The sequence below is a fragment of the Megascapheus bottae genome, chromosome 3, assembly GCF_031878675.1.
Source record: "Megascapheus bottae isolate mThoBot1 chromosome 3, mThoBot2.hap1, whole genome shotgun sequence".
Lineage (NCBI taxonomy): Eukaryota > Metazoa > Chordata > Mammalia > Rodentia > Geomyidae > Megascapheus > Megascapheus bottae.
In genome coordinates this window covers 50,059,052-50,081,597 of record NC_143511.1, presented here as the reverse complement: position 1 = coordinate 50,081,597, position 22,546 = coordinate 50,059,052, and the positions used below count along the sequence as shown (strand labels likewise).

The following is a 22,546-nucleotide window of genomic DNA, read 5'->3' as shown; positions in this document are numbered from 1 at the left end:
AGTGAAATAGTTTTCAATGAATTAGGTCTTCAGGAATCTTTATTATAAAAGTTTATGTTTCATCCGGTCGCGATGGCTCACACCCGTTATCCTAACTACTCAGGAGCTTGACACCTGAGGATTGTGATTCAAAGCCAGCCTGAGCACTAAAAATGGTAAGACTCTTATCTCCAATTAACCACTAGAAACTGGAAGTGACTATTTGGCATTTACCCAATAGTCCAGAAACAAGGACATACTAAATCCACTAGCACAACAATGTTCATTGCAGCACTATTTACCACAACAAAGATATGCAACCAACCCAGATGCCCCTCGGTGGTTGAGTAGATCAACAAGATGTGGTATTTATACACAATGGAATTCTACGCTGCTGCCAGAAAGAATGACATCGCCCCATTTGTAAGGAAATGGAAAGACTTAGAAAAAATCATATGAACTGAAGTGAGCCAGACTTAAAGGAACATAGCCTCAATGGTTTCCCTCATTTGTCCTAATCAGTAGAAACCTTGGCTCTCCTAGCAGAGATTTACCTCCAGGACATAGAAACAAAAGCCATATAATGAGTGATTGTTGTCCTTAATGTACTATGTTATCTCTCATCTCTTTTGCTGTCCCTTGGTTATCTCATAGTTCCAGTATTTCATCTTCTTATCTGATATATTGTATATATGCATATTTGGTTATTTGAAGTGGATAGGGAAGGGAGGAAAATAAGATGAGGGACGGGGGTGGGGGTAGGAAATGGGGACCAAGGCATGAGAAAAGCTATCAATGTATATGAAGTAATGCACCTTCTGTCTAGTGAATATAATGTAACCCTTCAATTAAGTACAATAAAAATATGTGAAAAAAAAAGAAAAAGAAAACTGGAGGTGGCACTGCCACTCAAGGGGTATGGCAGTAGCCTTGAGTTGAAGAGCTCAGGGGACAACGCCCAGACCTAGGGCTCAAATTTCATGGACCAACAACAACAAAAAAAAGAGGTTAAATTTTATAATTTCATACATTAGAACTTTAACTCAGCTTACAAAAATTTAAACCCATTCATTAATTATAGTTTTATTAAAGATTTTAGAGCTTTTATTCTCTATTTTACTAATTTTACAATGAATAATGTAGATTCATTAATGAATAGTGAATAATGTAATGTTATATCATATTAGAAAGATTCTGAATATGGTTTCAGGCCTTTATAAATTAGTAAAACCTCTGAGTACAAATTCCTTTGTGGGTTCAGGAAAAACTGCACTTGCTTAAAGAGAGATATATGCATAACCTTCTTCTCTGTTGGCTGACTTCTGTTTGATTCTTTCTCTAAATCCCCAGCACTGGAGTTATTTCAACCAGAAATAACTTTCAGTTGTTTCTCATTTTTAATTTCAGTTGTGTATGTCTGAAAGTGGTGGTAGTTTAATGGTCTAAATTTGTCCAGCTTTCATGTCATTGCATTCTGTTTCACGGTGAGGTAATTTCCATAAAACAAAAAAAGAAAGAAACTGGGGTAGCATTGTTCTTTTAAATTAAACTTTCCATTGCACCTGGTTTATTATTTTATTTTACATTTTCTTAGAAAGCAAAATCCATAGTGTTTGTGGGCTGAAACACGAATGGTCATTTCAATTGTCATGAAAGTGAAAGAAAGGGATCTCTGTAGCAAAAGTGACAACTCACAACCAAGCTGAGTGGCCTTTGACAATCTTGTCAAGTTTCAGCATGTGGGACATGGAGGAAGACAGCCACACCTGTTGAGGCAGAAAGTTCAATTACACCCCTCCCCAAATAACTAAAGTAAATGGAGATATGGGAACAGGACTAGAGTGGGAGAGTGCAGGTCTAGCAAGTATAGGACCTGAAAGACTATCCTAATGTCTACTGTTTATGTAAATAATGCCAAATTATTCTTAGTAAAATTCAACTTAACAAAGCTGCGAAAACACTCAAGTTCAATGCTGAATTTCACAAAGGAATGGAAGTAGCTAGTTTTAATACAGCCAAGGAGGAGCTACTCCAAGGTTAGTTACCATTTCATTTGTTTAAGGCCAGGTACATGATTTTTTCTAATTAATAGATTTTGGTTAAGCCAGGAGGAGAAAGGGAGAATCCAACCAATCAACTCAGAGGTCCCAGACCCTGGAAGGGTCGTGATATTTACCTGTGTGAGTAGGCACACAGGCAATAATCAAGGGCAGAGAGCCTTGAAACAGAGACATAAGAAGAGAGAATCTGAGGGCTGGGAGCCTAGCCTAGTGGAAGAGTGCTTCCCTAGCACACACGAAAACCTGGGTTCAATTCCTCGATGCCACATTCTCAGAAGAAGCTGGAAGCGGTGCTGTGGCTCAAATGGCAGAGCACCTTGAGCAAAAAGTGTCCAAGGACAGTGCTCAGGCCCTAAGTTCAAGCCCCTGGACTTGAAAAGAAGAAGAGGAAGAAGAAGAAGAGGAAGAGAAGGAAGAGAAAGAGGAAGGAGGAAGACAAAGAGGAAGAAGAACAAGAAGTAGAACAACAAGAAGAAGAGAGGCTTTGATTATCTCAAAAGCTCCTTTTTGTAATTGGTACTAGCATTAATTATGTTTTTGAAAACAATACCACAAAACTAATACATTAGACTTGTAAGTCAATTCCTGTTCTAAACATCTTTGAAAATATCTACTCTCTTTCATATAGGACTGTGTTTTGCCCATTGACCCATGCCTATAGTCCTAGCTATTGAGGAGGCTGAGATCTGAGGATTGCAGTCCAAACCAGCCTTGGCAGGAAAATCTGAAAGACTCTTACCTTCAATTAACCACCAGAAAACTGGAAGTAGCATTGAGGCTTAAAGTGGTAGAGCACTAGCCTTGAGCAGAAGAGCTCAGTAACAGCACCTAGGCCCCGAGTCTGAGCCCTATGACCAACAAAACAGAAAAAAAAGAAAGAAGAAATAAGAAATGGACATAAGAATGAACATCCAAGTGGAAGCCACAGCTTGAAATCATCAAGTGCTGAAATGACCAAGGAGCCTAGGTGCCACGTCCAGTACAAAAATGCCATTATCCATTGTTTTGTAAAGCTACAGAATTGTAATGTAACTTTGTCCTCATTCTAGGGAAATATTTAGTAAACCAAATGGTTTAGTGCCAACGCCAGAATCACCAGCAAAGCACCACTGGTCATCTTCAGCCAGTTCATGCAGATATGCTAGTGTCTATTTCTTGGCTGAATGTAAACAGGACATACCATTAAGGAAAGAACGGTAAAGTTTCACCACTTCTATAGACATTCTGCTTTCTTGCACTAATACTTTGGAGATCAGGTGCTGGGAAGTAGAAAACAGACTCCTCATAATTTTAGACAAAGGTAAAGGATAGAGTCATATATAGTAACGAAAATGGCTAACAGACCTACCATATTGTGAATATTACTCCTATGAAAATATTCTGCTCTCCTTCTAGGTTTCTTGGCTCTGGGCTACCGCCATTGAGGATAGATCTTTATTTGTTGTGGGGCTGCACTGTGAACTGCAGGATGTTTAAAGGTCTCCCTGGCCTCTTGTTACTAGATGCCAGGAGTATCTTGCCCTCTGTAGTGGTGACACCAAAAGCATCTGTGGATATTGCCACATTTCTTCTAGGGGAGGGTAGAAAAATCCATCGTACTTTATAAATCATCTATGCCTTGTCTAAATGGAATGTGTAAAGACATTTTTTTTCTGAGCAAGTCAAAGGTAAATAAGTTGAAAAAAAGAAAAATACTCTGCTAAACAACTTAAAATGCATTCTTTCATTTACTACTGACAATTCTGTTAACATTCTGAACCCCTTTAATTTATGAGAAAACAGGGACTTGCAGAGTTAGGATGAGTTACACCACATTTTTGTTGCATCCAAGAAGAATAGAATGTCAATATCAAATTGTTTATTCCATGTAATATGTACTATCTGAGGTTATATTACAGGTTAGGTACAGAAGCACCTAAGTCGCAACCATCATCAACCCAGCAATATGACAAAAGGAAAGAACATCAGGTATGGCTAAACCAAAAATACGACACCCTCCTGGAATCTGCTACAGTCCACTAGTGTGATCTAAATGAATTTTTGATTTCTTCCTTTATGTGTGGGGGTGTTTAGGGGTTTGAATTCAGGGCCAGTGCTCACGCTATTCAAGACTTGTTCTAGCACTTGAGCTACTTCTGGCTTTGTGGGTGGTTATTTGGAGAAAAGAGTTTCATAGACTTTCCTGCACTAGCAAGAAAGCAGGTTTTGAACTGAGACCCTCACATATCAGCTTTCTGAGTAGCTAAGATTGCAGGTATGATTTAACCCCACCAAGCTTCAAGTAATTTCTTATTTCTAAATTTCTTAGTTTTGGGGTTCTTGATTTTTTCATTTTATGTTTGTTGATCATGAGGCTAGAATTCAGAGCCTGGATGCTATCCCTAGTTCTGAAGGGTAGAGTCTAAGGGTTTGAGCCAGAATGTCACTTATGATTAATTAGTGGTTAATTGGATATAAGAGTCTAACAGATTTTCCTGCCCAGGCTGGCTTTGAGGGATGATCCTAAGGTCTCAGTCTCCTGATGAAGAAGTTGGATGAAGAAAACCTATTTCTGCATACAATTAACAAATCATCAGTGCAATGAAAAGTAGTAATGTAAAAATGTGACAAATTATTATTGAAGCTAAATATGGAATAATTTAAAATAAAGATGCTATGTGCATTATTTTGGCAGCATATCTATTTATCTATCTGTCTACCTACCTCTAAAACAGGTAGTGGATTACACTTGTAATATTAGCCCCTAAGGAGACTGAGATCTAGAAGATTCCAATTAGATGTCTGTCTAGGCAGAAAATAATTCTACATCATTGGAAATCCAAATAGCAAGCAAATAGCCATGCTGGATGGATGGTGAAGCAGTAGAGTCTTTTTGCAAGCTATGTCAAGAAAGCACAAAGTCTTGATTTCAAATTCTAATATTGCCATATAATAACAAAAAAGGTTGTAAACTCACACTTGCATGGACACACACATATACATACACACAACCTCATAGAAACAACAGAGTAAAGCTCTAAATAGAAAAATGAATCCACACTGTAGTTTTGATCCAATGGGCTTCTCTGCTTAGTCAATGGCCACTCATGTTTCTGACTATTCTCCTATGCTTTGTGCTTATTAACCTGTCCAATTATTGTCCCAAAGGTGCCACTGCATTCCACTTTCCTACAACAATGGATGGGTTCTGTCCATACCTTTCCTGCCCCCGCCGATTTCTCTCCTAAGCAAGCTGATTTTCTTCAATCCACTCTCCTTTCTCTCTTGATGGTCTCTAAAGGGAGCTGTCCCATCTCCATTTCCTTTGGCTCTATTCCATTTTGTTTTAGTATTTGAAGAATGGTACATTTATGTTTACTCTCTACATACTGTACTCACATTCCCATTGGAATATCTCAGTTTCCCCATGTTAACTTCCACAAGCTCTGATCCTTGTACATTGGAAGCTCATGTATGAAGCTGGCGGTGGTTATATAGGCTTAGATATTGACAGTCAAGCTGGGCAAACTAGCTCACACCTGTAATCCTAGCTACTGAGGAGGCTTTGGTTCAAAACCAGTTCAAAACCAGCCTGGCACAAAGGACCTGAGACTCTTATCTTCCATTAACCCCTGGAAATGGATCTAGGGCTTGGATCTAGGGTAGGGTGCTAGCCTTGAGCTGAAGAGCTCAGGGACAAGGTCCAGGCCTAGGGATAGGGCATAGCCTTGAGCTGAAGAGCTCAGGGGCAAGGCCCAGGGTCAGTTCAAGCACCATGACCCACCAAAAAAAAAATGATACCTGCAGTTAATTTATACAATTCTTTCTCTTTGAAAGTCCTCCAGGTCAGAGGGTACAACTACTTTTTTTGACCATTTCATGAGAGTTCCTATCATACCCTATTAAGAAAGTTTTAGCTTTTAGACTTCCCTCATTAAAAGCACAAAGATTCAAAACAACAGAAATTGAATTTGTTAGGATCATAATATTAGCCTGAAGGTAGCATGTCATCTGGTTTACAAACCATCAGCTGAATTTTCCTTTCAGTATATTTACATATCCATGGCCTTACACACACTACATAGTCGCTGTTCTTTAGGCACACTGTCTCCCCAGTGCAAGAAGAAACCAACTGACACTGATAAATGGAGTAAAATAACCATGAGTGAATGAAGTACATTTCCCTCCATTTGTAAGTCTCACGGGTTCTGCAGGTTTTTATTAGACAATTAAACATAAAATATAAGCTTCTTTAGGAAAAGTTTAATAAACTATGAAATATATGTATAAACCACAATAAAGATGTCCATGAAAATACATATAAAATAGTTAAAATCTGGTAAATAAATAAATAAATATGTAACTAGAAGCACAGCTAAATCAGAATGGATAAAAGAGAAGAAAATCTAGAGTGTTGATCACAATTTAACCAACACTTCTGAACACATCTAAGAGATTCACTGAAGTCATGTCAAATGATAGCAGAAATGACAGTTTGAAAATGGTAGAGTTCGAAGAAGGGAGACATCATCTTCCAACAGTGAGGAAAAGTCCGTGTAGGATGACAGCTCATTCCTTACTCTTCATCCTTTCCAGCAGGTGTGCAGATGAAGAGAAGTATCTCATGACTTCTGTCCTGACAACCTCCCAGGCACAAGGGCTGAACTTCTTCTCTCGCAGGTAGAGAGAGATGCTGTGGAAGTGTCTCCTCACAGCCACTGTGGGGTCCTCCAGCTCCATGGCAGGCGCCTGCTCTCCCACCTCCCCTGTCAGACAGGCTCCCAGGTCACGCAGCTGATCAGAGAGGACAGTGCGCAGTGGCTCCACCAGGCTCTTCTGCCAAGGGGCAGGCGTGGTCTCCGGGCTGAAGAGGCTGGAGATCTGCCGGGTCATCTCATGGAGGACAGCCATGGCTTGAGCCTTCTGCACCTGCTCTCCATCAAACGCCCTCTCAGGGAACCCAAAGTCCTTTCTGTCCTGCAGGCAGGAGAAGAGTGGGACTCTCCTCATCTGTGTCAGGAGGCGCAGGGCTTTCCAGTGGCCCAGGCCATGGGTGGGGGGCAGCTCACAGCCCAGAGAGCAGGTTGCCCTGCAGCTGAGCACCAGCAGGGTCAGCAGGAAGGCCAAGGGCAAGGCCATGGTGGATGCTGCAGAGGCTGCTGGACTGGCTGAGGTGGAGATGCTGAGCCTCTGCCTCTGGGGTGTGTGAGGACCTGGATGTGCTGGCTTGGCTTAAGTAGGGAAGCTGGAGCTTCCATTTTCTGAATCCCCCCATCACTTTCTACTTCTCTTTTTGTTTTCATTTATGCTTTCATACTTCACTTTAGAGCGGCATTTCCCAACCACTTGTTTCCATCACTTCTTTTCTACTCTGCCTTCCCTATTAGCTTACATTCGCAGTTATTTACTTAATTTAACTGATTAATTTTAAAGTGCACATATATAGAACCATATTTGTGTCCACTATATTGCCACTTCATACATAAAAGTGCAAATGATGAGTTGAAAATGGTAAGTTTGGGGCCGGGAGTTTGGCCTAGTGGTAGAGTGATTGCCTAGCAAGCATGAAGCCCTGGGTTCGATTCCTTGGTACCACGTACTCAGAAAAAGCCTGAAGTGGTGCTGTGGTTCAAATGGCAGAGCACTAGCCTTGAGCAAAATGTGTCCAAAGACAGTGCCCAGGCCCTGAGTTCAAGCTCCAGGATTGGCAAAATAATACTAAGTTTCATCTGAAAGTTGATTTTAATTTTTTAATTTTTTATTTTTTTGCCAGTCCTGGGCTGCCCAGGACCTTGATCGGCCCTGCCAACTCAGGGCCGATCAAGGTCCTTGGACTTTCTCAAGGCTAGAGCTCTACCACTTGAGCTTCAGCACCACTTCCAGCTTTTTTGTATGTATGTGGTACTGAGGACTCGAACCCAGGTCTTCGTGCATACAAGGCAAGCACTCTACCACTAGGCCAAACTCCCAGCCCTTAAAGTTGATTTTAAAAGCCACTGCCATGTAATTTTACTTTATGAAATTTCTTTCCCTGTATATTATTTATTATTTTTATTTATTAATGATGACATTCTCATAATTATGTTTTTACCTTAAGTTACTTTTTACATGCTGTGCGTACTTATATTGTATCACATTATATATAGGCTTTGAAGTATATAGAATATATGGTACCTCTGAAAAGAAATCCATAAATATTTTCAAAATTATTATTTTACCTTTTAAGTTTGTGTTTTTTTTTTTCCTGACACCTGGCTCCAATTCTGCCTCTTTAACCTACAGCTAGTGTCTCTAGTCGCAAGCATGGTTGAAGATATACTGAAGTTTGCTTCCCTCGTGGTTGCTTTGAAAAAGAATCTCCTTTCATTCCCTTCACCACCTCTCCTACTTTGAGATAGGAAGGCAAGTGGCCTGGAGTTTTGGAGCAGGATTCAAAATCTGGTGTCATCCCAACCTTAAAAGGATACGACCTAAACTTTACATTATGGTTCAGGGTTTTCACATGCTTTTGGCCTATTTCTTCTATATCATTTGCAGTCCCACTTCAAATCATCAATATCCTGTGGATTTTGATGAATAACATCCTCCAAATTTTTAATCAACTGAAAAATTTTAATGTTTTCTCCTTAAATTGTCTTTAGTACCTATGTGGAAAAATGAAGAAAACTTTCATTCAAAAATAAACGTTCTTCTTTGCTTGTATGAGAACTAAACAGACTTCTTTCTCAGCCACCATTGTCTTCATATGGGGGGGGGTCACTAGTCTGGGAAGGTAGCCTCATGGTAGAGTGTTTGCCTAGCATGCATGAAGCCCTGGGTTCTATTCCTCAGCATCACATACACAGAAAAAAGTGACATCAAGTTATTACTTAGAAGAGGGGACAACCAGCAAATCAGCTGATGAGGAATCTCTCTTGGGATGGTGAGTTGGTTCTATTACCTGACTAGTGATAGTTGTTTATTTGTTACCAGAGGCCACGGATATATAGTGAGCATTGTTTAAAGAATAAATGCTATCTCTAAAGTTGATTTTCCTCGCCCCTCAGATACAAATTTAAAGAAGTGGAGTTTTTCAAGCAATACAGTTTTTTGGGGTTTTTTTTCTGTCCCCAGAAAAAAACACCACTGCCCTACTGCCAGGGACCAGAATTACCCAGAAATCACTGAGAAAAGCTTGCTCTCTAGACTTGGTATGGAGCTGTATATCGCTTGGCCACCAGGTGGAGCCTATCCTCTGTAAAAACTTAGCCCCAGGATAAAGGGAATCTTTCATTCTTTTTTCATTTTTGTCATAGCTATGCTTACATCATTGTGACATATCAAAAAAAAAAAAAAACGCCATCAAGAAGAGAAAAGTAAAACAGCTCCTCCTATGTGACTTTCTGAAAAACCAGAAATATCCGGGGCCGGGAGTTTGGCCTAGTGGTAGAGTGCTTGCCTAGTAGGCACGAAGACCCAGGTTCAATTCCTCGGTACCCCACATTCATAGCAAAAAGCCGGAAGTGGTGCTGAGGCTCAAGTGGTAGAGTTCTAGCCTTGAGAAAGTCCAAGGACAGTGCTCAAGCCCTGAGCTCAAGCCCAGGACTGGCAAAAAAAACAAAACAAACAAACAAAAAAAAAAAAACAAAAAAAAAACCCAAAACAGAAATATCCATTTTTCAATTGGAAGCCAGAAATCAAGATGATAAAAGAAGCCATAGGTCAATGAGCAGGGTGTATTAATGAGGAGCGAGAGAAAATGAGGAGAAAACACACAGGGGGTTTCTGGAAGAAACTACTGTACCAAGAGTGAAAGCTTGGGATTCAAGAAACAGAGAGAAAAAGTGTACCCAGTGTCCAATGCAGCAATGGAATTTTGTGTCCTTCAAGCTTGAGTTTAGCAGATGCTTTAGTTGGGATGTGGATATGGGAAGGTTTGTCTTGAGGTGGTGATACTGGCTGATCCTCTGGACCTTTAAGTAGTAGGACCTACTGGTCATTGGGGATGCGTTCTTGAAGGCGCCTATCAGACCCTGGCCATTTTCTTTCTTCTCTCTGGTTTTTTTTGTTTGTTTGTTTGGTTGGTTGGTTGTTTTTTTTTTTTTTTTACTAGCATGTGACTGTGAGTTACAGCCCTCACCACAGGCCCAAATCAATACAGCTGCCTAATCTTGAACTTGAACCATAAGCCAAAGTAAATCTCTTATTACTTGGGTATTTTTGTTCTAGTGATGAAAACGTGACTAATTCAATAAAATAATCTGTCCTTCAAAGACTTTTACAAACGACCACTTTGAAATGAATGGAAACATCAGTGAAGATTTGGAGACAAGTCTTGATCTCCAATGCGAAAAGTGATTGTTTTTTAAGTATTTTCCAGAACACTTCCCAGAATTCCACTTTGTTTTATGCAATCATTCCAAGGAAGAGATGGGAAATTTCAATGTTCGGATATAGAAAACATGAAGAAAATAAAAGAACGTTTGGATGGTTGGATGGATAGATAGATGTATAAATAATAGAGATATGAAATTCATGTGAAATATAAACATTCATATATTTAATGCTTATATAAAATATATATGGAATATATCCTGCCATATATCCCCCTTTACCTTTCTGTAAAACATACTCTGCTAAATGCTTTTCAGTGCTTTAGTTTGTTTAATGCAATTGTTCACCATTATTTTATGTTTGAAAATCAATGAAGCTCATAGAGTTGAATGAATTGATCAAAGTGACACATATATCCTGACTGAATCTAGTTTCAATTCAGAATCTTGTATTGCATGGTAAATGCTCCAGTTTCATGTTTGGAGATTCTGCCAAATTTTGAAATTATACAATATTTCTTGCTTCTGTTTTCCTTTTACCATTGGAAGAAATTTTATAATTGCTTTGGTTGTCAAAGACATAGGGCCATTGTTCTCATGGGACACTTTGTCTATCACTGTTGGTGTTGTTTCTGCAATTGATGAACACATTGAAAATATGAGAGTGAACAAACTCAGAAAGAAAATCAGAAAATATAACAAATTGTTTTTCAAACGGGAATAATAAAGGAAAAGGGTAGTTATTTCTCAATTATACAAAATTGAGAAATGGATGCCTGTTGATACTACAAAGCTTGATTTCTACAGAACTCAATGGGAAGGAAAGAAGAATATAATGTGCCTTTTCCATACCGACCTAGGCAATTCTTCTCCAAGTCAGATAGTCATTCAAGTTATTGTGTGCACTGAATGTAAGTCAGATAATTATCCTTCTACTAAGAACTTAGCAGAAATTTTTTCTTGGTCAGCCTGGATCTAAAGGTACTTCTTTTTCAAATCTTTGATAGAAAAAGGGATCAGATTCTCACATAGATATACAATGACCAAAAATGGAAACAACTGCCACTAGGGGATCACTTTGATGAACTATCCCAAATGCACTTATATTTGCTCCATAAATACTTTCTTGTCTTTCTCCATGTGAATAAACTTAAGAAATTGAGTTTCTTCAGGGTGGGGCAGGTAGAGTAGAGCAGGTAAAATCCCACCTAGTGAATTATGGGTAATTCTTTATGAAAGTGACCCATTGCTATTCTTGTTTCAAATCTGTTTCCTTATTTAGAAAATTACTACGATTCTCCATTGGCATGTATTTTTGGTAGTCCCATTTGGATTTCTTACTGGCTTTAATGTTCCTTTTCATCTTGTAGATGCAGTTCAATTTTCTATATGATATAGGAAGTTTCTCAAAAGTTTACATTCATTGTGATATAGTTCTTTTTAAATCCACAAGATTTCATAATTTTTTTTTGGTTGGCTATGGGGCTTGAACTCTGGGTGAGAGTCCCTGAGCTCTTCAGCTCAAGACTAATGTTCTATCACTTGAGCCCAGGTGCCACTTCCAGTTTTCTGGTTGTTAATTGGAGATAAGAGTCTCACAGACTTTTGTACCCAGACTGGCTTTGAACCATGATTCTCATATCTCAGCCTCCCGAGTAGCTGGGATCACAAGCATGAGCCAACAGGCCCCTGCTTTCACAATTTTTATCACAGCAATGCTGACCATTATAGAACAATTCTAAAGTCAGTCAGAAAGTAAAAAAATCAATCAATAAAAATGCTATTCCTAAAGACTTGGAAAAAAAATCATATTAAGTGAAGTAAGCCAGACTCAAAGGTCTCCCTCATTTGTCATAATCAGTAGAAACCTTGGGCTCTCTTAGCAGAGATTTACAATAGAACAAAAACCTACATACATAAGGCCATATAGGATGACGCTAAATGAATGGACTTCCAGGATATAGAAACAAAAGCCATATAATGAGTGATTGTTGTCCTTAATGTACTATGTTATCTCTCATCTCTTTTGCTATCCCTTGGTTATCTCATATGGTTACAGTATTTTATCTTGTTATCTGATATATTGTATATATGTTTAGTTATTTGAAATAGGATAGGGAAGTGAGGAAAACAAGATGAGGGGTGGGGGTGGGGGGAGGGAATTGGGGACCAAAACATGAGAAAGGGTATCAATGTTTGTGCACCTTCTATCTGGTGAATATAATGTAACCCTTCTATTAATTACAATAAAAATATATGAAAAAATATTTAAAAATGGTATTCCTAAAATATCCAGGTTTACCAGAAAATAAACTATTATAACAAAGAAAAAGTATAAACATCATTACAGGCAAATTAAATGCTCAAAATAATGAAACTAATTCCAGAAATTATTTTATTATCATTAATAATAGGTTTAGATTGAAAGATATTTTAGATAATATAAAAAAATTTCCATTCTTTCATAACAGTTTGCAGTAAGCCTTTTATGGACTTAAAGAGATCTAAAAGTAAAAGTTAAATAATAAACATAATTTAGACATATCTTTTGAAATAAGTAAATGTATTGATGTATTGATGGAAGTATAAAGTATCATTAAAAATACAGATCTGTTTTACCAGCTACAAGTCTTCCTGCAAGCTTAATACTGAAAACAAAGATCTTATGATTGGTTCCTCTAACAACTTCTCCAGCACAATGGCACTATTCTTTATTTTTCAAATAGAGAATGAGTCTGAGCCAGTACAGAGTCATCACTGGAATCCTTCATTTCCTGACCAAGCTGAGCTGCAAGAGTTCCCAGTGCTGACAAAGGCCAGCATGATGTCCTCCATCTAGTCATCTTTTGAGATGAAGAGCCGCTGGAGGACCTTATTGAGCACAGTGGAAGTCTAAGCATTCCGAACGTTGCTGCCATCTGCCCAGAGCAACAGGGGGAAAAACAAACAAACAGAATGAATATTCATCAGTAGGGGATTGGCTAAATATGACATATCCATTTAGTAGGCAACAACACAACTGTTTAAAATATAAAGCAAGAGCCAGGAGTTTGGCCTAGTGATAGAGTTCTTGCCTAGCATTCATGAAGACCTGGTTTCAATCCCCCAGTACCACATACTTAGAAAAAAAGCTGGAAGTGGTAGAGAAAGCACAAGGACAGTGTTCAGGCCCTAGAAGTATTTTTAAAAGAGTAATAACTTCAAACTTGAAAATGCTGGAGGAAATTGTAACAACGTATACAACTATTTCTATGTGAAAATACTAGTTAAATAAACCTGTTAATAAAATACCAATAAAGACAAAAATCCGAAGGATAATGAATATACAAGTATTTCTGCCCGTGATCATATTGACTTGAATATACTACCAAATACTATCCAGAAATTGGGTAAAGTTCTATGGCCAGACTCTAAGCTTTAATCACAGAGTTCAGGAGCAAATAAGGAAAAGAAAAAATAGTATGTATTTTTCTATGTATGTGGTCCCGAGGAATCGGACCTGGGTCTTTGTACATTCTAGGCAAGCACTCTACCACTAGACCCAACTGTTGTCGTTAATATACTATGTTATCTCTCATCTCTTTTGCTGTCCCTTGGTTATCTCATATTGTCACAGTATTTCACCTGGTTATCTGATATATTGTATATATGCTATTTGGTTATTTGAAGTCGGAAAGGGAAGGGAGGAAAACAAGATGAGATGTGGGGGTGGGGGAAGGGAAATAGGGACCAAGACATGAGAAAGGGTATCAATGTATGTGAAGTAATGCACCTTCTATCTGGTGAATATAATGTAACCCTTCTATTAATTACAATAAAAATATATGAAAAAAATAAATATGGCTTAAAAAAAGATTTAAAAAAGTATGTATTTCTGAGTTCCCCCAAACTCAACTATTTCTAAACAAAGGAGCAAATGATTCAGAATTCTGGTTACTCAGTGGTGAATCTTTGCCGATAGGCCTGGATCTAGTCCTAATTCAGAAACAGCTGCGTGATGCCTGGGTCTCAGCATCTTGGAGCTAATTCAGTCATGTCTAATAGGCATTCAGCACTGTTTTCTTTAAGATTCTTGAAAACATTGTTACATTTTCAAATAAGTTCTGCTGCTTGTCCTCAGATTAGAATTATAAAACTCAACTTTTCCCTGAGAAATAATGCAATATTCACAAGACAATATGTTGAAAATGGACTTTACAACTGGGGGAGGGAATGGGAGAAAAACATGGGAAGGGGTAACAATGTTCAAGAAGTAATGCACTCACTATCTTATGAATGTAACTGTAACTCTTCTACACTTCACCCTGATAATAAAATTTTTTAAAAAGAAATTTAAAGAAAGAAAAATTAGTATGTATTATCATTGTAAAATTATGTAGATATTTTAAAAGTAAGGACTGGAATGTGAAAGTATGAAAAAGCTTATTTATGATGGCATTTTCCTTGCAGCCAAAAATTCAGCGTTTCAAATTTCACATAGTACAGCAACAATTTAGTAGACACCGTATGTGTTAAGTAATAAAACATTGAAAACTATAAACCAGAATTATAATTGATGGATCCATTCATTAAACTAATGGGATAAAAATTATAAAGTGCTCGGGTCGGGAGTTTGGCCTAGTGGTTAAAGTGCTTGCCTAGCATGCATGAAGACCCGGGTTCAATTCGTCGGTACCACATACATAGAAAAAAGCCAGAAGTGGTGCTGAGGCTCAAGTGGTGGAGCTCTAGCCTTGAGAAAGTCCAAGGACAGTGTTCAGGCCCTGAGCTCAAGCCCAGGACTGGCAAAAAAAAAAAAAAAATTATAAAGTGCTCTATGGTAGTTTAACAATGAAAGTATGTCTCTTTTCCCAACACACACACACACCTTTCTGTGGAATTTCTTCTCCTTTGACACAAAAGCACCGTTTCATTGTTATTCAGACAGAAGCCAGGAGGTGTAAATGTTAAAGAAGAATGCACTATACCAAACCCCACAGCACAACATATGTACATTCAGATTTGAGTGGCACACACAGCACTCTGTTGAGCAATTGAATGAGCCTGCATACAGCTGGCCCCGCCCCCAAGTTCCGCCCTCCCCGCTGGGTGCGCCCCGCCCGGGCGAGTCTAGTCTGGGCCCGCCTGGCCTCCCAGGAGCCCCGCCCTGTGGCGTGTGCAGCTGCGCAGGCGCAGTAGCTAAGCGGCCGCTCCTAGCCCAAGGGATCTTGGGACTAGATCCGGAAGGACCTGTTCGGCGTCCCGGACTAGGCCTCGAGTTCCAGGCCCAGGTCTCGCCTCAGGCCCAGGCTGGTGTTCCACGTCTCGCTCAAAAGCTTAGCCAGGTGGCCACCGGGACGCTCCGGCGCCAGCAGAGGGGGTAGCGAGCCTTTCGCTGAGGTCCCGGGCCTCGTCGGCGGGCGAGGCCTCGGAGCCGCGGTACGTGGCGCACCCCCCCCCCACCCGGTCCGAGCGGAACTGGGGAAGGAGCAGCCTCCGGCCCAGCGGTGCGGGGACCTGGTCACGGCCTCCGGGGGATGATCCATCCGCCCCGGAGACACCTTTGAGGCGCACGGCCCCCGGCGGGCCTTCGGCCGGAGGGTTTGCTGTGGAGGACCGGCGTCGACAGAGGGGGCGCTGCCGTGACCGCTCGCCCTTGACCCGCAGAGCCAGCTCTTGCGCTGTCTTTGAACCGCCCGGTTTCCCGTAACAACGATCTGCGGCCCTCGTCTCTGCCGGAGCCAGGCCTTCCCATGAAAGTGTCTCTCGGTAACGGGGAAATGGGCGTCTCTGCCCACTTGCAGCCTTGCAAGGCGGGGACCACCCGATTTTTTACCAGCAATACTCACAGTTCGGTGGTATTGCAAGGCTTTGATCAGCTTAGAATAGAAGGTTTGCTTTGTGATGTGACCCTGGTACCCGGGGATGGAGATGAGATCTTCCCGGTTCACAGAGCTATGATGGCGTCCGCGAGTGATTATTTCAAGGCTATGTTCACCGGGGGAATGAAAGAGCAAGATTTAATGTGCATTAAGCTCCATGGGGTAAACAAGGTTGGTCTGAAAAAAATCATTGATTTTATTTACACTGCAAAGCTTTCTCTTAATATGGACAACCTTCAGGACACTCTAGAAGCTGCCAGCTTTTTGCAGATTTTGCCGGTTTTGGACTTCTGCAAAGTATTTCTTATATCAGGCGTCTCTTTGGATAACTGTGTTGAGGTTGGGCGAATTGCTAACACTTACAATCTTATAGAAGTGGATAAGTATGTTAATAATTTCATCCTGAGGAACTTTCCTGCTTTATTGAGCACTGGGGAGTTTCTAAAACTCCCTTTTGAAAGGCTTGCCTTTGTGCTTTCCAGTAATAGTCTTAAGCACTGTACTGAACTTGAGCTCTTCAAGGCTGCCTGCCGCTGGTTGAGGTTGGAAGACCCTCGGATGGATTTTGCTGCAAAATTGATGAAAAATATTCGATTTCCACTCATGACACCACAAGACCTCATCAATTATGTGCAGACGGTAGATTTCATGAGAACAGACAATACTTGTGTGAATTTGCTTTTGGAAGCTAGCAATTACCAAATGATGCCATACATGCAGCCGGTGATGCAGTCAGACAGAACTGCCATTCGATCTGACTCCACCCACTTGGTTACATTAGGAGGAGTGTTGAGGCAGCAGCTAGTTGTCAGTAAAGAGTTACGGATGTATGATGAAAGGGCACAAGAATGGAAATCTTTAGCCCCCATGGATGCGCCCCGTTACCAGCATGGCATCGCTGTCATTGGAAACTTCCTTTATGTAGTTGGTGGTCAGAGTAATTACGATACGAAAGGAAAAACTGCCGTTGATACGGTTTTCAGATTTGATCCTCGGTATAATAAATGGATGCAGGTGGCGTCATTAAATGAAAAGCGCACATTCTTCCACTTGAGCGCTCTCAAAGGACATTTGTATGCAGTTGGTGGACGCAGTGCCGCTGGAGAACTGGCTACAGTAGAATGTTACAACCCGAGAATGAATGAATGGAGCTACGTTGCAAAAATGAGTGAACCCCACTATGGCCATGCTGGAACAGTGTACGGAGGCTTAATGTATATTTCAGGGGGAATTACCCATGACACGTTCCAAAATGAACTAATGTGTTTTGACCCAGACACAGACAAATGGACACAGAAGGCTCCCATGACTACAGTGAGAGGTCTGCATTGCATGTGTACAGTTGGAGACAAGCTGTATGTCATTGGTGGCAACCACTTCAGAGGCACAAGTGATTATGATGATGTCCTGAGCTGTGAATACTATTCACCAACCCTTGACCAATGGACACCAATTGCTGCCATGTTAAGAGGTCAAAGTGATGTCGGAGTTGCTGTCTTTGAAAATAAAATTTACGTTGTTGGTGGGTATTCTTGGAATAATCGTTGCATGGTAGAGATTGTCCAGAAATATGACCCAGAAAAGGATGAATGGCATAAAGTTTTTGATCTGCCAGAGTCACTTGGTGGTATTCGAGCCTGCACCCTTACAGTTTTTCCTCCTGAAGAAAACCCGGGGTCACCGTCTCGAGAATCGCCTCTTTCAGTACCTTCAGATCATTCTTAGGTGTGATAATCTCTGCAGTGCAGCCTGAATGCATTTCATACTTCTTCAGTTGTATCCTCTTATGACTGGTACAGTTATTAGACCAAAAACTAAACTTAGGTTGTCTTGTTTGGCTTAGGAACTTAGGATGTTTATCAAATGATTAACAAGCACATTCTGAAAATGTATTCAACATATACAGTACTTTTAACAAATGAAAAATAATACATAGAAAGATGTCTTTGTGGTATTGAATAGTATGTGACTGTATGTACAGTATGTGACTGTAGTGATTGTGTAATTATGTCTGTTGTACTTCTAAGTTGAAATTTTCTTCTGACTGGAGAATAACAAAGGGCCACCTGCTCTCTTCTACAGCAAACAAAAGGTTGTCAAGTATTATTAGCTACCTCCCTCTTTGCCTAGGGTTTTTGACATGTCTGTTAACTGTTCAGTTTCTGTAGTTGCACTCAGAACATAGTGAAGTCTTTTTGGCAGAGAGAGAAATAATAAAACTAGAAGAAATAGTCTTAAGTCAGTTTTTAGTAGCCCTCTCTGTAAAGAGACAGAAAAGAGGAAATGTGTACGGACAGTACAGCTACACATGCACACACATAAATACATGTAAAAGTTTCAACTATCATTTTAGTGAAATTGTTTTGAAATTCAATTTTTTTTCACAGAGCAGCTATTTCTATTTTCAGAATTCAGTAGCAGAGAATGTCTTTATAGTCATAAAATTTAGATAGCTAAGGGCTACAACATATAATCTAGATGCCTGGTTTTGTCATTTGACGAATTTACTTCAGATGGAGATCACTTTTTTTGCTTGGATAGTGTTTTCCTATAAAGTTGTTTTTCTACAGATTATTTAGCAAAGTTCAGGTTTTAGAGAATTGCTTTTACTCATTAATTTTACTCAGCTTTTTTCCCTACCTTTCTGTAAACTTTGTTATATGAAAAAAGTAAAGAAATATTCAGTCCCCACTCTATTCATTGTGACAGCTATATTGGAGTGATTGCTTTAGTGCCACTCTAGCCCATTACATTTTAGCTGTGACCTGCCTGAGGTTATGATCTGAGCAAGTGGAAGATACACTCATTCCCTTTTGTCTCACATCAGAGAATATATCCTTTGAGCTATGCCTCAAGGACAGAACCAACCTCAGGTTCACTTAGAAGCCAGATAAAGAAAATCTATGGCTCTGTGTACTTGCAGGCAGTAGTGCAGTGGAACATCAGTTTCTTTAATACCAAGGGGTAAACCCAATGGTTGAGAGTTACATAGGGAGATTGTAGGACTTTACTGGTATGTATATGTCTCTGCTTAGGAGATTGTTAAGAGTGTAGATCAGGAACAACTTCCTGTTTATTGACACTCCCACGGTATAACTCAGGAATCAAGGCAAAAGGAATTGGCTTCTAGGAAATCTGAGCCTTACTGCCCTTACTGTTGGTTCATTTTAATGCTTTTATGATTTCTGCATTGGCAGAAATTTTCATACTTTCTATGTTTTTGTTAATGACTCCATTTTTTTTCTGGAAGTAGCACTTTTGAGTACTGTTAGAAGATAGAAAAAGGAATTTACTGCTAACTTTGTGTATTGAATAAGCAAGTATTCCAAATCATTTCTTTAGATTATTAATAATATTGACTATTTATGTATTTTTATTAGCTGTGTTTCATTGTTAGTCATATGTTCATGTCTTTTGCTTATTGGAATTGCCCTGTTTTTCATATGAAGTTATAAGATTTCTTTATATAATAAATATAATTTAATTGGTATTTGTTTGCATTCATTTTTTTCTCCCTATGTTAGAGCTTTACAAAAAATGCAGGGTAGCCTTTCAGCTAATTTTTCATCTTGACCAGTTTGGTGACAAATTAGCCATATTTTATTTATAATGCAGTGTTACTTTTCACAGAATTGATTCTAACATGCCAAGATAATATTGCCTTTCCTGTCCTGTATTTGTGCAAGCTACTCTTTACTTTTCCGTCTTGTATTTGACCATGTTGCTTTATAATTAAGTCCTATTTAACCAGGTAAACTAACTCTTCTGTCTCACTCTACACCTTTATATGCTACACCATTCTTTTACTTGTCAGTTTTTGCAGTTGACAGCTCTTGGTAATCATGCACAACTTATTGTTATGCTTATACTAATTAACCTGAAGCTCTTTATACCAATGGAAGTTTTAAGTGGTTTTTAAATGATTGGCTGGAAAGAGGTTTGTCTTCATAAGCTTTTATTTTGGCCAGTCCTCGGGCTTGAACTCAGGGCCTGAGCACTGTCCTTGGGCTTTCTCAAAGCTACAGCTCTGCCACTTGAGCCACAGCACCACTTCCGGCTATTTCCACTTATGGAGTACTGAGGAATCGAACCCAGGTCTTTGTTCATACTAGGCCAGCACTCTACTACTAGGCCAAACTCCTGGCCCTATATGTTTATTTTTCTGGTCTTGAGTTTTCTTTAAAAATATGTCAACTTGGGCCAGGAGTCTGGCCTAGTGGTAGAGTGGTTCCCTAGCATGCATGAAGACTGGGGTTCAATACCACGTACATAGAAAAAGCCAGAAGTGGTGCTGTGGCTCAGGTGGTAAAGCTCGAGCCTTGAGAAAGCCCAAGGACAGTGCTTAGGCCCTGAGTTCAAACCCCAGGACTGGCAGAAAAAAGAAAGAAAATAAGCATATTAGCACATGAAACACTGTTAACATTTAGTTTCCTTTCAGTTTTCAAGAAATAATGTTTGTTAGCTTTTCTGATCTAAAAATGAGTTGAGTCTGTTAGAGTAGTCAACAGCAAAAGTAAGTAATGGCAACCCTGAGGATATTCTAAGGATCACTTACATTAATAATATTGGACATATCATATGCACACATTTTATGGACATCTGTTAGTTTTCAAATATGCAAAATCCTAAGCTAAATGATAAAAACTTATCTTGCAAAATGTTTTCAAATGTTTGGACTTTTTAGGTTTAAAAAAAAATCTCTAAGGCTGGGAGTTTGGCCTAGTGGTAGAGTGCTTGCCTAGCATGCACAAAGACCCGGGTTTGATTCCTTGGTACCACATACCTACAAAAAAAGCTGGAAATGGTGCTGAGGCTCACGTGGTAGAGCTCTAGCCTTAAGAAAGTGCAAGGACAGTGCTCAGGCCCTGAGCTCAAGCCCAGGACTGGTAAAAGGAAAAAAAAAACAACTCTAAATAAGAAATATGTAAGGTGTTTTTCCTAATTATCATATGCAAGTTTGGCTTTTTTATGTTAGTTGGTTTTAACTCAACTTTTTTTCCTCTTAGGAGGTAGTATTTGGTAATGTATGTTTTCATATTATTTGCCAGTTTTCCATAACTGCTGTTTGCATGACCTTTACTTCTTTAATGAATTTTTATGATTTTAAAAATAATAGAAAACTTGCATGAAATATAAGAGGTTTCTACAGTTTTAGTGATCTTTTACTCAGTTCTATTCTACATTTATACATTGCATATGATTTTCTTTTCAAGTTATAGTCTAAACTTTGGCAGTAGTAAGAAAGATGTGGCTTTGTATTACTGACTTAATGCTTTTAGTTTGGGGAGAGATTCTCTTCCATTTTTATTGATTGATTGATTGATTGATTGCCAATCCTGGGCTTGATCTCAGGGTGTGACCACTGTCCTTGGACTTTCTCAAGGCTAGAGCCCTTGGACTTTCTCAAGGCTAGAGCTCTACCGCTTGAGCCTCAGCACCACTTCCGGCTTTTTTTTTTCTGTATAGGTGGTACCGAGGAATCGAACCTGGGTCTTCGTGCATGCTAGGCAAGCACTCTACCACTAGGCCAAACCTCCGGCCCACTCTTGCATTTTTTAAGCTTAAAATTTAACTGCATTTTAGGCTGGGAGCGTGGCCTAGTGGTAGTGTGCTTGCTTATCATGTAAAGTCCTGGGTTCAATTCCCCGGAACCACATACATGAAAAAAGCTGGAAGTGGCCTTGTGGCTCAAATGGCAGAGCACTAGCCTTGAGCAAAAGTGTGCAAGGACAGTGCCCAGGCCCTGAGTTCAAGCGCCAGAACTGGCAAAATAATTAACTGCATTTTAAAAGCTTATTTTTATTTATTTTCAAAAGCTTAGTATTTTAAAAGCTTATTGTTTATTAGCTAAGTTATTACTACTGGTTACTATTTTCAGATTAGTGGCATGAGTCATTGTGTCTTATGGGCAGTTTTAAAGAGGAAAATTCTAGTTTTAGAATTCTTTTGTTAAAGGTATTCTTGATTTTTGTATTGTGCTAATGGGGAGTCTTACAAGTTTAGATATGCTTTCATTGATCACAACACCTAGTGTTATAGTTTAAATTTGAAATGACTTCCAGAGTCTCATGTGTCTTAAATACCTGATTGTCATCCTGTGACATTGATTAGGAGGGGATAGGTTTTAAACAGATAAGGTGTAATGAGAGAAAGTTAGCTCATTGAAGGTGTGCTCCTGGATAAGACATTGGAGCCCAGTCCTTTCCTACTTGCCAAAAAATGGGGTGAGATGGAGTTTCATTGTTTTCATTTTCATTTCCTTTATGTCCAGAGATGTTGATAATTTCTTCCTATGTTTATTAGCCATTTTTATTTTTTCTGACAAGTCTAGTAGTTTTGCCATTCATTGTTTGGG

General features: G+C 39.5%; 2 protein-coding genes across 2 annotated transcripts; one reads left to right on the top strand and one right to left on the bottom strand.

Moving 5' to 3' along the window:
- Positions 1-6,587: 6,587 nt before the first annotated feature.
- LOC150065467 (interferon alpha-1-like) lies at positions 6,588-7,157 on the bottom strand. The gene has a single exon (XM_090329108.1). It carries the CDS (start codon positions 7,155-7,157, stop codon positions 6,588-6,590), a length of 570 nt encoding a protein of 189 aa, XP_090185234.1.
- Positions 7,158-16,028: 8,871 nt separating this feature from the next.
- Klhl9 (kelch like family member 9) lies at positions 16,029-19,681 on the top strand. The gene has a single exon (XM_090330056.1). It carries the CDS (start codon positions 16,063-16,065, stop codon positions 17,914-17,916), a length of 1,854 nt encoding a protein of 617 aa, XP_090186182.1. The 5' UTR covers positions 16,029-16,062; the 3' UTR covers positions 17,917-19,681.
- Positions 19,682-22,546: the final 2,865 nt, after the last annotated feature.

Excerpts from the sequence above, each read along its gene's own strand:
- LOC150065467 (XM_090329108.1), bottom strand. The coding sequence starts at position 7,157 with ATGGCCTTGCCCTTGGCCTTCCTGCTGACCCTGCTGGTGCTCAGCTGC.
- Klhl9 (XM_090330056.1), top strand. The coding sequence starts at position 16,063 with ATGAAAGTGTCTCTCGGTAACGGGGAAATGGGCGTCTCTGCCCACTTG.